The sequence below is a fragment of the Micrasema longulum genome, unplaced genomic scaffold (genome assembly GCF_059751315.1).
Source record: "Micrasema longulum isolate JH-2025_06_02 unplaced genomic scaffold, ASM5975131v1 h1tg002305l, whole genome shotgun sequence".
Classification (NCBI taxonomy): domain Eukaryota; kingdom Metazoa; phylum Arthropoda; class Insecta; order Trichoptera; family Brachycentridae; genus Micrasema; species Micrasema longulum.
The window spans coordinates 147395-161324 of record NW_028279457.1 but is presented as its reverse complement, the minus strand read 5'-3'; the positions used below and the strand labels follow the sequence as shown (position 1 = coordinate 161324).

The window sequence follows — 13930 nt, the reverse complement described above, 5'->3', positions numbered from 1 at the left end:
CTCCTATATACCTGTGTGAAAAATTTCAACGCTTATCAGTTCATGGTTTACCTCTTCGTTCTCATTCTCAAGGCACTCTCTTAATACCCATACACAATTCCTCTTTCTTCTCTAACTCATATAGTGTCCATGCGGCTCGACTGTGGAATCATCTCCCATCCACCATCAAAGATGTTACTACATTATCTCTGTTTAAATCACGTCTGAAGAAACATCTCCTTTCTCTTCCTTAATCTCTCCTCCTTTCCTTTTTCCTCTTTCCTCTTTTTTCCTTTTTCCCATTGAGTAATAGTTTCGATTTAAGGTAATTTATAAACAAATACGTTTATTTCTATTTTTATATATCTTTAAATTTTTAATCTTTTTTTTCTATTGAATATGTTCTGTAACTTGAATAATAAAAATAAAACTTTTATTTTATCGGTTGGTTGGAAGAAATTGCCATTTGGCAATAAGCCCGCCAATGTACAAATAACATTATGTACAAAAAGTTAAATAAATAAATATCTTATATTATCGTATCATTTGTTTCTTTCGGGTCTCTAGTTCGTTTAGTTCTTTTGTTCACTTGAGAGGAGTGTGTGCGAGTGCGAGATAGAAGCTAGATTTCTGCATGTCCTGCAGCTACAAAACAAATGAATGTTTGAAATTCTAGCATCCTTGTAGTGCTTGAAATAATTTAATATATTTCAATTATTTAAAAAAAGACAAAGTAAATTATTTTTTAATTAAGTGAATAATATATAGTCAGCCTCGCGATGCAGTAATCAGCACGTTTGCCTACCATGAAAGAGGTCTCGGGTTGACATGAAATATTTCAAAGTATCTGGACTGCCAAGTGAAGCGTAAGACTGATCATCTTACCTTCATGTAAAAAAATAAAATATTCGAGATTCGCTGCGATTGGTGTACCAATGCAGTGTCTTATTTTTTTTTTTACATTTTTTTTTTGCACCACAACAGGCCAGGAGGCCTAATTACAGTGGTGAATTACATCACAGAGCACTCAGGCTTGAGAAAAATCACATTTTAATTTTTGTGTTCTCACCGGGAATCGAACCCGGAACCTTCCGTGCGTGAGTCAAGCGTCTTGACCACTACACCACGGAGGTCGCAACATGTTTACATTACAGGATATCGCTATCAACACAATTGATGCATTTGAGTCGAGCATTGGAGGAAAAATAGCCGCAATACGAAAAGAGACACGACAAAATAATTTTGCAACATGACAAAGCTCAGCCACATGTTGCAAGGCCAGTCAAAACATATGTACTTGGAAACGCTTAAATGGGAGTCCTCCCCACCTGCCGTATTCAGCATGCATTGCTTTTTCCGATTACCACTCTTCCGATCGATGGCTGAGCAGCACTTACATTTTTATGAAGATGCCAAAAATTTACTCGATTCGTGGATAACCTCAAAAGATGAGTCCTTCTTTCGAGATACTATTTGTATGCTGCCGGTAAGATGGGAGAAAGTATTCACTAACGATGAACAACACTTTCAAAGACATGTTCTTTACTCATTTAAAAAAAATAAAGTATTAAAGTCGGTTGTGGTACTGTGGCTAGTGTCTCAGACTCACGGTCCTCACGGATCAAAGGTCCGTGGTTCGAATCCCACTTTAACCCAACTCGATTTCCATTTTCCAATAGTGAGTTATTTACAACTCGTTGAAAATGGCCTTCAAAATTAAATATTTGGGTAAATCATAGGAATGCAAATATTTCTTTTATAAAAAGAAAAAACAGCGGGACCAATATATTTATTGCAACAGAGAGGGAAAACAATGGAAGTCCATGCATTTATAGGCATTGGCTGGTTCAAGTGACTCCGTAGTGTAGTGGTTAAGACGCTTGACTCACGCATGGAAGATTCTGGGTTCGATTCCCGGTGAGAACACAAAAATCAAATGTGATTTTTCTCATGCCTGGATGTTTTGTTCTGTAATTGGGCCTCCTGGCCTCTTGTGGTGTTGTGCAAAAAAATATAAAGACTACTTTACACACTGTGTAACATTCACCATTCTGCCTATATTTAAACATCCACATTTCTTGAACTCTTCCGTCTGTTGACTTTTGCCTAGACTTCCATATTCCCTTCTCAAAAATGTTTTCCCTCCGTTGCAAAAAATTTAGACCTTAAAAACTAACTACCTAGGGAGTAAAATTCAGCCTATCTACAAACATTTAGACATACTCAAAACATTGTTTCTCATTTAGTTTATCTCATACCTTGACAGAGGAACAGTTATGTTCCGAATCCGAAAATGGTTGATATATTCCTTCTTTTGGCTAGAATTACTACAAATTGATAAAATTTCTACTTAAAATATGCTTAAAAACGCTCCTTTAGAACGTCTTCATTATAGTTTCAGTTCATAGGATTATGAACACAATTTGAGTTGTCTCCCAAAGACCAATAAAGAATCTAAACTTTTAATTTTATATTGCATTTTAACACATTGTCGTCGGGACACGGCATTTGCCGTTTTTCGCGGACTGTCGGTCAACCGCGGGACACGGCAAATGCCGTTTTTGTCGACTGTCGGTTGTTGGCGGGAAACGGCATTAAACGGGTTTGTTATCAGCGTGAAATAAAACGCCTTGAAGGGTGATTTGCTACCTGGGGTGCTAGGCGACAGTCTGTCGACGTTATTTGAGATGCCTTGTCCGGATTGGCTAGTGTGCCACTTGTAAAGGCGTCGCCAGAAATCTAGAGTTTTATGCGATCTCAATCTCCAGTTTAGTTTGAGTCATTTCACGTATTGGACTATTTTTCATACCGCTCGCACTGTTTTGTTTACTGTTTGGTATTTTCTTATTTGAATATATTAGCATTGTATAGGACGTTACCCCTACAAAAATGTCTTTACAAGCCAATGATAGTGACGATGAAGTGTATGCCGACAATTTATCTAATTGTTCATGGAATGATGACATTGAAGAGTTGTCAGACAAAGAACCGAGTGATGATGAACAAATACCAAGACCTAGAACGTTTCACCGTCGCACTATTGAAAGTGATTCTGATTCGGAGACGAGCTCAGATGAGGATGTGGACGAGTGGTCATCGTTTGATAATCCTCCAGTTCTGGAATCGTTTTTAGGCCGCTGCGGTTTGAATTCAAATGTCCATTGTCCTCAAACTGTAAGTGATGCGATAGAGTTATTTATCGGTGATGATTTGTTTGAATATTTTATAAACGAATCTAATAGATATTACCACCAAAACTCACATAATTACAAATTATATAAAAAATCGGGAAAGTGGAAAAATATTACTTTGAAAGAAATGAAAAAGTTTTTGGGGCTGATTATTTTGATGGGACAAGTTCGAAAGGATATAAGGGACGAGTACTGGTCTACTGAACCAACAACCGAAACTCCTTATTTTGCTAAAACGATGTCCAGAGACCGGTTTCGGCAGATATGGAAAGCGTGGCATTTTTCTAACAATGAAGAAATCATAGATAGTTCCGACCGATTATGCAAAGTAAAACCAATTATTGACCACTTTTTACCTAAATTTATTTATTTTTGATGATCAAATGTCAAATATGATTTCTTTGAAAATTTCGATCGAAAATATTATTTGGTTTAGAAATTGTGTCAATTTTAAGAAAGCGATATATTTTTGCGCTAATCGCGAAAAACACCCGCTATAGGCTAGAGTCTATTGTTCGAAGCGCCCGACTACAATGTGTTAACAGAAACATGAAGAGTAATTGTAAAAATATACAATAGAACTCCATTTATCCGAACTCTAATTTTTCAGATTGCCAAATATTAATAAAGGAGATGTTTTTAATTTAAATTTAGGTGTACAATTAACTTAGCTGGACATGTTTAAGGAAGTTTTTAATTTGATTCCAATTTGCTCTATTTTTTCAAAAGCAATAAAATCTGGCACTCATTAATTCGGATAACTGAAGTTCTACTGTACTCTCGGATAATGATGGCTAAAAAAACTGGGTAAGACAATTATTGCAACTTTGGGAAGAAATTAAAAAAGATGGGTGTAATGAATGCATTGGATGTGATTAATAGTAAAAGGGCTACTGTGCTGACAGCTTAACATCAAGTTATACATTTGAGAGAGAAAAACGCATGATCCATGAATTTTTTTTTAGTTTAATGAATAAAAATAAGAATATGTATGTAAATAATAATTACATCATTGAATAAGAAACCACCAACCCCTAGGAGTTCTCAGTTTCCTTAAACCTGAAATGAAAGAGATATGATTAATAAAAGAAAACATTACATAAATATTATGAGAAATTCATTTTTTACAGATAAAAGAAACAAATTATCTGTGAATAATAAAACGTACAGATTTTAGACATAAAAAGTAAATTCCGAATAAGAATGAGGGCAATACATCGACCTATTAACACACATAGACGCGCCCTGAGCCCTTAAGAATTATGACACTTAACTGAAGCCCAAACGCTCAGTGGTGTCCAATGCGTATTAAATCGCTCTTTGACCGCCAGCCAGGTGTGACGTTTAGAATCATAACGAAAATGCCTGCTTGTGTCATGAAAGTGTACAAAAACCTTTCGGATAAACATTGTAAATAGGATTGTGTAACTTTTAATTGGTAAATATTTGTTCATGAGTGATTAACAAAGCTTAAAATAATTCATATTCAAATATAAATATGCATATGCTCTTCTACTTACTTGGGTTGAATACGTTTTTGTAATATAATTTATTTATTTTATAGAAAAATACAGCCAACAATGATTAAATATTTAAAGTTAACATAAGCGAAGTTTCTAAATAATAATCGTACATATTAAATGATGGTACATTCTTAAATACTTGCGTGCATATATATCATATATATGTAAGAGAGTGTGTTTGTATGACAGTAAGTGTTCAGGTGTATGTAAGGGTGTGCATCATCAAAAAGCAAGTGAGAGTTTATGGCCAGAAAGAATGAGTCGTAATTTATTTTTAAATAAATTAAGTAATTGTGAGTCAACATTATTTTTGTATTAATAACAATTCAATAAATGATAATTGTGAGTTTATGATATTTTTGCATTCCATAAAATCCAGTGAAAAGAAATAAATGAGTCAAAATTATAAGGAATTTGAAGATAGAACATGATTGGGATCCATCAAAAATGAATGTTAATTGTTAACATTGAAATACAAACTTTTTATTTACTAAAAATAGGTATCCTCCAACTTTTGGTAGAATATGCATGCTCGTCGATGAATGCAGCCCTGGATTAAATAAACAAACTCAGTAACTATGGGTACGTTTTCGTGTCCCTGCTACAAAATATATTTTACTATATAGGGCGCGTCTATGTGCATTAATAGTTTGATAGGGCAATATTGATGTGTTTTAAATAAGAATAATCTACTTACTTGCACTTAGTGCACGTATAGAAAACTGTTTGACCTTCATCTGCAGATCTTAACTGTAAAGTTGCATATGACATTCTTTCATTGCTACATTTTGGACATCTCCTTTCAACGATGGGTCCTTCTTCTTCTTCCACTTCAGTTTTGACATTTTTCCTATTTTTTTTATCTTTTTGGGAGGCATTGAAATGTATTGTATATTTTACCTTCATGTCGCCAAATACTAAGAAAAACACAAAAAAACAATTATAGTAATCGGAGAAAAAATAACAGTGGGTAATCTATAAATTGTTTACTTTGAATAGACCAGGATTAAGTAAATAATACACTTTTTATTTGGTATCAGCGGTGAGATAATCGATAGATTGAGTAATAGTTAGTTATTGATAGGAACGAAGCATAAGATTTCATAAAATAAAAATTGACATAGGATGTAAATTACCTTCTGGACCATAATTTTCTCTGCAGTTGTAGCAATCGACACCACCTCTATCTTTTAATAAAGGCAATACTGATCCACATTTTGGACAAAATCCTGGGGCAGATTCAAATGCACCGTTTACCTTTTCCATTGAAAATTTGCCGATTAAAAATAATATTAATTTTTTGATAATCTTTATTATGAGCTACGGCATGCTATGACACCCAGAGATAATGTAGAACTATTATGATGGCAGCTGTCAAAACAGCAAGACCCGGGTTTCGTTCAAAAACTTGCATGATCCTTAGTTAACTGATTAACGTATAACGTAAATGTCAGATAAAACATTCTTTTCATAGCGCGATTGTCAGTTTTAGAGGCCAGTTTTCGGATGGCGTTCAAAGAACACACGCTTTCACAAACAGTAAGAAAATAAATCCTTTTTTTATAGTTCAGTAGGTAGGTATGGTTTACTTTCGAATTTATGTACCGATTTGCGATAAATTAAATCCGTATTGTGAGTCGCGACTTTTGATTTGATTATAATTTGAAGTTCAAGCAATAATGTAGTTTAGTACTATTGACGATATTACATAAAAGTTCGTTTTATGTAATATCGTCAATAGTACTAAAACAATATGCAGTATGCTATATGCATGGTCGATGACTGTGTACCTACTATTTTTTTTACGTGGAATTAGTAGAATTACGTTTTAGCATTATATTACGAACAGTTATAAATTTAATAAGTTTCGAGTGAAAATATTGTTTTATTATCTGGGGTGTACGCGAGCAATATTGCATAAAAAAATTTAGAATCAAGAATCATGTGTAAAGCCAATGACAGCCCGGCGTAAATGCCTAGACTGCCATGTTTTCCTTTTCTGTTGCAACAAATTTAGAATTATGAAACTACATGTAATATCTACTATTGGGAGTTTTTTTAAAATTAAAAATAACTTTTAAAATTAGTTGTATTATGGGAACAACTTTTTGTGTTTTAGCCATAAAATTAAGAATGTTTTAGCATAATATATAACCTTTAGTTGAAGGTTTAAAATGACTTTTTTAAAAAATCCATATTTACTCACAATTTTTTTTAGATAAAAAACACGTTTGTATGTTTTGTTCATTTGTGTGTAATTTATGATAGAACAAAGTAAAATATGTAATCCAAAAATGCATGTAAAATATTTCTTCATAATAATTTGAAAAATAAAATAAAAACAATTATAAAGTGTGCATCCTCATAATTCTCAATCTATTTATTTAAAATAATAATAGATTACCTACAACACATAATATGCACATAAACAAAGATATTTTATTTCACAAGAAATTATAATAATTCACACATGATAGGCAAACTTGATTTTCCATTTTATTGTTATCTCTCTTAATAGCAGTTACCCTTCTACAGTCTCGCCATTTTTTAACAATTTGAATTATAATAAACTTAGTATTTTATAGTGAATATAGAATAGATTCGAAGAAATCCCCTTTACCAAGTTAAACTTTTCCATAACAAATAAATGTGTTCACTATGAACTAAAACACACTCCATTTATAAATAAGTAATGCTTATTTGTTTGAAAGGTGAGTTTTAAAACCATATTATATGGTAATGAATTTGCATACTCCTTTACTGGCTAAAAATCATTACTTTATAACATGGAGGTGAAGTTTAATCATATTATTCCGAATACGATATTATTCATCCTTGTCCATGGCTGAATGTTTCTTCTTGCAAACTACACAAGAATGAACCTTGATGTACCAAAGTACATTACACCTTTACTTCGAAATCTTCGTTAGCAGCGTTTTCCAAAAAGGGTCGAGCACAAACTAAGCTGGTTAATGTATAAGACAATGCATAACACAGCTTGTCAATATCTTAATAAATTCTGCATTCTGGCTGAGCTGGCAGATAGGCCCATCAGTCTCCTGTTTTGCTGTTGGGAAAGGCATACAAACTCATTCATGCAACGAAAGTTCCAAATTTAGTGAGGATCTTTTGCAATAGCTGGAGTCCGAAATTGAGCAACAGAAGCGTTCTTCAGAAAAAAAATTACTCGTATATTGCTTCTGTTTTGATGTAATTTATAAACATATTTATGTGTAGTCCATAGAAAAAAATATCAATTAAATTCCTTAGTTAAGTTTTATTATTTTATTTTATTTGTTGATTATGAAAAAGCATTCTATAGGCTACACACGCTAATATTCAGGAAAATACTAAAAGCATATGGGAAACAAGAAAAATTATCCAAATGATTAGAGCTCTTCACTTAAATACCAAATGCCGGATTAGAATTAACAATGTTGTCGCAGACTAGTTTGGAATCAACACTGAAGTTCGACAAGGCTATGTCCTTGCACTATTCCTATTCATAATCCTTATGTGTGTCATATTAAGAATTTCAATATCACCAGCCTGAAGAATATTGATCTCTTTCTCCCTAAAACTCTGCGACCTAGAGTATGCAGATGATGCGATCGTTTTTGACGACTCCAAAACTGCTGATAGGCTAAATAGGTACTCCGGAAGCATTGGTTTTAGACAAATTTTAGAAAAACCAAATTTTATGTGTGATATTTCCATGCCTAGATGCCCAACACCCCCTGAATTTATCAGGTCAAGTCATCGAGAGGGTCGAGAGCTTTCAAGACCTGGGAGGACGTAACGGAAAATGATAACTTTCAAAAAGAGCTGGGAGTGCGACTAGGATTAGCAGGCACCGCATTCACCAGTATGAAAGCAGTCTGAAGATCAGACACTTACTTGGTGAAAACTGAATGTCGCCTATACAATGCCTGCATAGCACCAATTCTCCTTTGCGGATGCAAATCATGGCACCTCGTTAGGGCCCAAAAATGCAAACTATTGAGTTTTGACAATAGGTGCCTCGTAAAAATACTAGGTGTGCAGTGGTAAGACTTTATAAGGAATATAGAAATAAGACAATGGACGCAACATCCTCTGGTGGCAACCGTTATCAAGCGGAGACAATACGGCTGGCTGGGACATATATTACGGATGCCTCCCTCGGAAGGCTCTTGAGCCTTAACCCCTCTTGCTTACTTTACAAGTCATCAGGTTCCCGTGGTCATGGACGTCCACGGATGACAGTTCATCTGCAGTTCACGTCTGAACGGGTAACAGACCTGACTTGTGAGGACATACGGGAGTCGGCGTAGACAGCAAAGCCCGGAGAGATTTTGTGGACCACGTATGCTCTACCTCTAGGGAGCTGACATGAATTAAGTCTTTTCGCGCTTTTGCCTAAGGAGGCATCTTTAGAACTGCTAAATTGTTTTTACTTGTAGAAAAATTGTTTGAAAACGTTATATATGGTTTACCAGTCCTGAAGATGGCTACTTAGGCGAAAGCGCTCATTGGCCAAATAAAACAAAATAATTAAACTCGACCGAGGAACTTTATCCATATTTTTCATAATACGTGTTTTGTATTTTTATTAGCTATGAATTAGCCTGTAGTAAATAATAATTTAGAGTTAACCCATTGAAAGGCTTCATACTTTAATTAAAATGTACTACATCCCTGAAGTGGTTACTCACGAAAACTACGCTATAAAAATTGTGAAAAACTATTATTATTATAGAAAACCAAGAGGGAAGACACACAACCATAAAAAAAAAAACTTTTATCTTACCATCTTACACAAAATACTATACAGATACTACCTATCTTTGACTCAATTTATGTTTTATGTGAATTATGAACCCTTTCATCTCGATAAGGAGTTATATAAATTATCAGAACAAGTGCTTATTAATATTTTATGTGTTATATTTATAATACAATATCTGAGCAATCCCGATAATAAACAACATTTTGTAGTGTTTTCATTTAAAGCTGGATTCAATGAACTGGAGTGAAAGAATATAATTTAAGAAAGAAAAAACTCATGTTGTTACTCTATAGGTTTATTTTGATGTTCAAGTTCTGCCATTCTTCTTATTTCTTTTATCACAGAGGCCAAAGCATCGGGATTTATTCCCAATTCGCACAGGCGAACGCATAACACAAGTGATTCTCTATCCAACCCAGTAGACATCAATTTGGATATTTGGAATAAATTCTGGAATACATCTTTGGCTTGGTAAATCAGCATGTCTTTTTCGGATGTCATTATCGCCTTTACATGTGTCAATATTATAATACACAGGCTGTAACTGAAAACATAAAAAATATGTTATTATAATTATAGTTCATTAGAAAAATAATTACTTCCTTAACACAGGAAACTCACTAGGAAACTTGTTTAAAGTGAGGTATATACTATCAATTTTCAAAGGTTTATAAGTTATTAGCTGGGAAACGAATTATTAATATGTAAAGTATTTTTCTAATTCAAATAAATAGCAAGTTGACGTTCAATGATTCGATATAATTATTTATTTTTTTGTGATGACACCTATCAGTTTTTTTAATGTTGCCACTTTTGCCAGTTGCCATCAACCAGACACGATTTATTATGCATTATCTACCCACGTAACTAACAATCGCGATAATGAAACAATATGCGACGATACGACACTGCAACATCACAGAAAAAAAATTCAAGAAAAGACTTACAGTTCATATCATTCTGCAATATTTTTATACAATATTTTATGGTAAAACTAATAATTATTCATTTAGATCATGTTCCTAATGCTTTCATGATTACAATAGTAAGTTTTAATTGTCGGTTAATTATTTTTTGTGACTTGTCGTTAGGTACATAATAATGTTGAGCAATTATTAAATTTTAGCAATTTTTAAATTGGCCGACCAGATTAAATACTTACTTTAGACTTCATTTTATTCAAAAAATGTTTTTATTGTCTTAGGTTTAAAATAAACATAAATAAATCAGCCATCGCAATTGTGTATTTAATGTCTCATAATAATGTTCAATAAAAGGATACTGTATTATGTTTACTTCAATATGCATTATATAGTAAACTGTATCCCAAATGTTTTCTCCATACTTTTATTCTCTATAGTAGATCAACACGCATGCGAATAAAGTATTGACACCGAGTATATGAAGACATCAAAAAATCCAAACGTGAATATGGAAGTATACTACTTATGGATAGAATATTGAATGTTACACAGTGTGTAAATAATCACTTAGCCAAGCCGATGATAAATCATAAGCTCTTTAAATGCCTAGACTCATCTTTTCTCATCAGCTTAATATTTGTTTAAAAAATATCTAATATTATGTTAAATATAAAAAAAAGTGTTCACCGGTTTCAGAAGCTAAATGTTCCTTTTTCAAGGCTTGAAAATAAACTAAAACTATTTTTTTATCTTACCAAATAACAAGTGAATCCCAAAAACATGCCGTCTGCTAACATATGTGTTAAATGTAATATGTTTTACGTCTTGGCTTCAATTTATGTAGGCATAGGTATTCAATTTGTATGTCATAATGATTTTTTTTTTGAAAAAAAATCATAAATTAAAAACAAAATCTAAATTGCTTATAACTTAATAAACAAAGCATATACATATAGTTAATTAATTAAAGTGTTTTTAAATAATTATATTTAATATTCCTTAGCTAAAATATTTATAACATTTCGAATTAATAAACACAACTTGTTTACAAATGAGGTATGTTTGAATTAGTTTTTTCATGGTGGGCGCATAATTTGAGTCTCGAAATTAAGATGAGGCTCTGGAACCAAGTTTCGAAATTTCAAGACTTTTTAAGACTTCGAGACTCTTATAAAAATAAAAATCGTTTAAAAAATAATGCATGGTACCTAGTCAATAAATCACATCATAGCATACTTAAAAGGAAAGTTTTTATTAAAATGAATGCAAAACATACCAACCGAATATCCTTTTCATCAAACATAGATCACAAATAGTCTACCTAAAATAACATAAAATAACATAAGCATATTCTTAAATCAATAACCAAATTGTTACGGGTGAAGTCGATTATAAAGCAACCAGCAGCCATCATGCTTCAGACAGAGCTAAGAGAAAATGTGTCACTTTAACAAACACTCGAGCAGTGAGAAATGTTTTATATTTGTAAAAGGGGTTTCTTCAAATTACTTTTCAAATTTTTAAGTAACCGCCAATAAAAACAACAATAAATTATTGCAAAATGAAGTTTGCCAGACATATGCATATTTTTTTTTTGTACCATGTATTATTTTGTAAATTCTTAAAAAAAACGTGCGTATTATGTGCCAGAGGGTTGTGTATGTGAACTGTTATTATTTTGAATTAATCAATTGGAAATGACGATTACTTCCTATTTAAATTGTTTTAATTTATTATTGAAATAATAATTATATATATTATTTCAAGTGCATTTTTTGATCACCGAAATATTTAATTTTGTTTTAATACAAATCATAATGAACGCATCAAAGGTATTTATTTATTTATCTGAATAAATTGCAATTTAAAGTTGTTTATTTTTCGTTTAAAATAATTTTAACAAATGTGCTGTAAATAAGGCAAGTTTTTTAAAAAATAAAATGTATCTTCAGATTTTATAAAGTAAAAGTTTAAGTATTCTAAAATAAAAAAAAAATATATTTTAATTTTAATAGAATATTTTCAACAATACAACTTTCGTGGAGTATCGTGATTAGAACTTAATAATATTATAAATGATGGAATTTGCTTAAACGTAGGTACTAATTCAGATATTACAAAAAAAATATTTTACTGGCCACCCTAACGCGCCCAATCGCCCAAAGCGACTCATCTTCGGCGTGCACCTTTTCCGTGGTGTTCTAAAGGGTGTTGCGCGGTATTGGCGGTGCTTCAGGTAAACTAAAACTATTTTTATCGATTTAATACTGTTAACCACCACTTTATTTGAACAGAAATGGTTTATTTCGGATTGTGTGCATTTTATAACATATGGTTAATTTACGTTACTGCATAATTATTATATTTAGCATTTTTACCCGCGAGTTTGCGGTGCAAATTTAAAATTTTCTCATTTAACTATAAATAACTTTTTCAGTAATATTTATCATTTTGTAAATGCTCATTGTTATGGAGTGCGCTTCTTACGATTAGGGAGTTGGCCAGGATGTTAAGAGTTCGTATTTCCATATTAGGTTTCCTCGTCACCCACGAAAGTTTTACGGTGCGTACGAGTTGTTATTGTACTCAATTAGCCAATTTGTTCAGTTTTTACGTCGTGTTACGCTGTTTAGCTTTAATTTAGATCAGAAATATCGAATACTTAACTTATAAAGTATAGTTATTATTCACGCCAGCTTGTGTTTACTCCGATGATTTTACCGCTAACATGAGGGAGATAGACACATTCCCGCCATGAGTGTGAAAAGGATGCGCGGTGCGAGCGCGACACGACACACGCGTGCCGTAACCGTTAAACATTTCCATTTCCAGGAAGAAAATTTTAATACGCATTAAAATGACGACAGTAGTTTTCGTCATAGCGTCGCTCTTCTTTAGTTAATCTGATTACAATTTGTTATTACTACTCTGATCCTATCTTTTTTTGAAGCGGCATGTCACGAGGGGTGGTTTTAGTTACTAAATTTATCCAATAACCTAATGCGGGCGCATCACGTACATTCCGTGTCTGGGTGTGAAACATTGTATAATTTGGATCAATCAGGAAGCATTTCGATTCTTCTCATTTTGGATGTTTGAAGCATGGGTTTTGGAGTAAGTTATCTTTCCCTCGGTATTGTATTATAATCTTATATTGTTTCGTGTGAAATTTTGCGTAAAATGTATGTACACATGGCGTTAGGATTAATGAACCCTACTACGTACCTAGCTTTCCTCACGATAAAAAGCATATATAAACAACTTGTAGGACTTCCTTATTTAGTTGCGTAAATTAAACATTTCCGTTTTAACTTCCAATTTCGATTATAATGCCTCTTCGTTATTTCATATATGTCTGAATAATTGTCTAAAAATATATTAATGCTTTTTTTTTCTTTAGATTATCACCGCCCGGATTTGTAAGCAAGAAATAATAGATTGTCAAGCTGATTATTATTATTGAAAACTGATATACAAGAGTTTGAACCAACATCTTCAGATAAATTTCAATATTCAGCCACCACGGATGTCTAAAAGCTTTTTTTA

At 32.6% G+C, this 13930-nt stretch overlaps 2 protein-coding genes across 2 annotated transcripts; both read right to left on the bottom strand.

Moving 5' to 3' along the window:
• Positions 1-4115: 4115 nt before the first annotated feature.
• On the bottom strand, positions 4116-6595 carry Polr1H (RNA polymerase I subunit RpI12). Its single transcript, XM_088239920.1, has 3 exons — positions 5830-6595; positions 5391-5610; positions 4116-4229 (listed from the first exon to the last, which is right to left on the bottom strand). The coding sequence occupies exons 1-3, from the start codon at positions 5957-5959 to the stop codon at positions 4205-4207; spliced, it is 375 nt and encodes a 124-aa protein (XP_088096046.1). The 5' UTR covers positions 5960-6595; the 3' UTR covers positions 4116-4204.
• Positions 6596-9740: 3145 nt separating this feature from the next.
• Positions 9741-10223, bottom strand: Mzt1 (Mitotic spindle organizing protein 1). Its single transcript, XM_088239921.1, has 2 exons — positions 10083-10223; positions 9741-10005 (listed from the first exon to the last, which is right to left on the bottom strand). Exon 2 carries the CDS (start codon positions 9960-9962, stop codon positions 9744-9746), a length of 219 nt encoding a protein of 72 aa, XP_088096047.1. The 5' UTR covers positions 9963-10005; positions 10083-10223; the 3' UTR covers positions 9741-9743.
• Positions 10224-13930: the final 3707 nt, after the last annotated feature.

Excerpts from the sequence above, each read along its gene's own strand:
- Polr1H (XM_088239920.1), bottom strand. The coding sequence starts at position 5,959 with ATGGAAAAGGTAAACGGTGCATTTGAATCTGCCCCAGGATTTTGTCCA. Across the intron at positions 5,611-5,829 it reads AGAAAATTATGGTCCAGAAG|TATTTGGCGACATGAAGGTA; the intron begins GTAATTTACATC and ends TGTTTTTCTTAG. Across the intron at positions 4,230-5,390 it reads TATACGTGCACTAAGTGCAA|GTTTAAGGAAACTGAGAACT; the intron begins GTAAGTAGATTA and ends CTTTCATTTCAG.
- Mzt1 (XM_088239921.1), bottom strand. The coding sequence starts at position 9,962 with ATGACATCCGAAAAAGACATGCTGATTTACCAAGCCAAAGATGTATTC.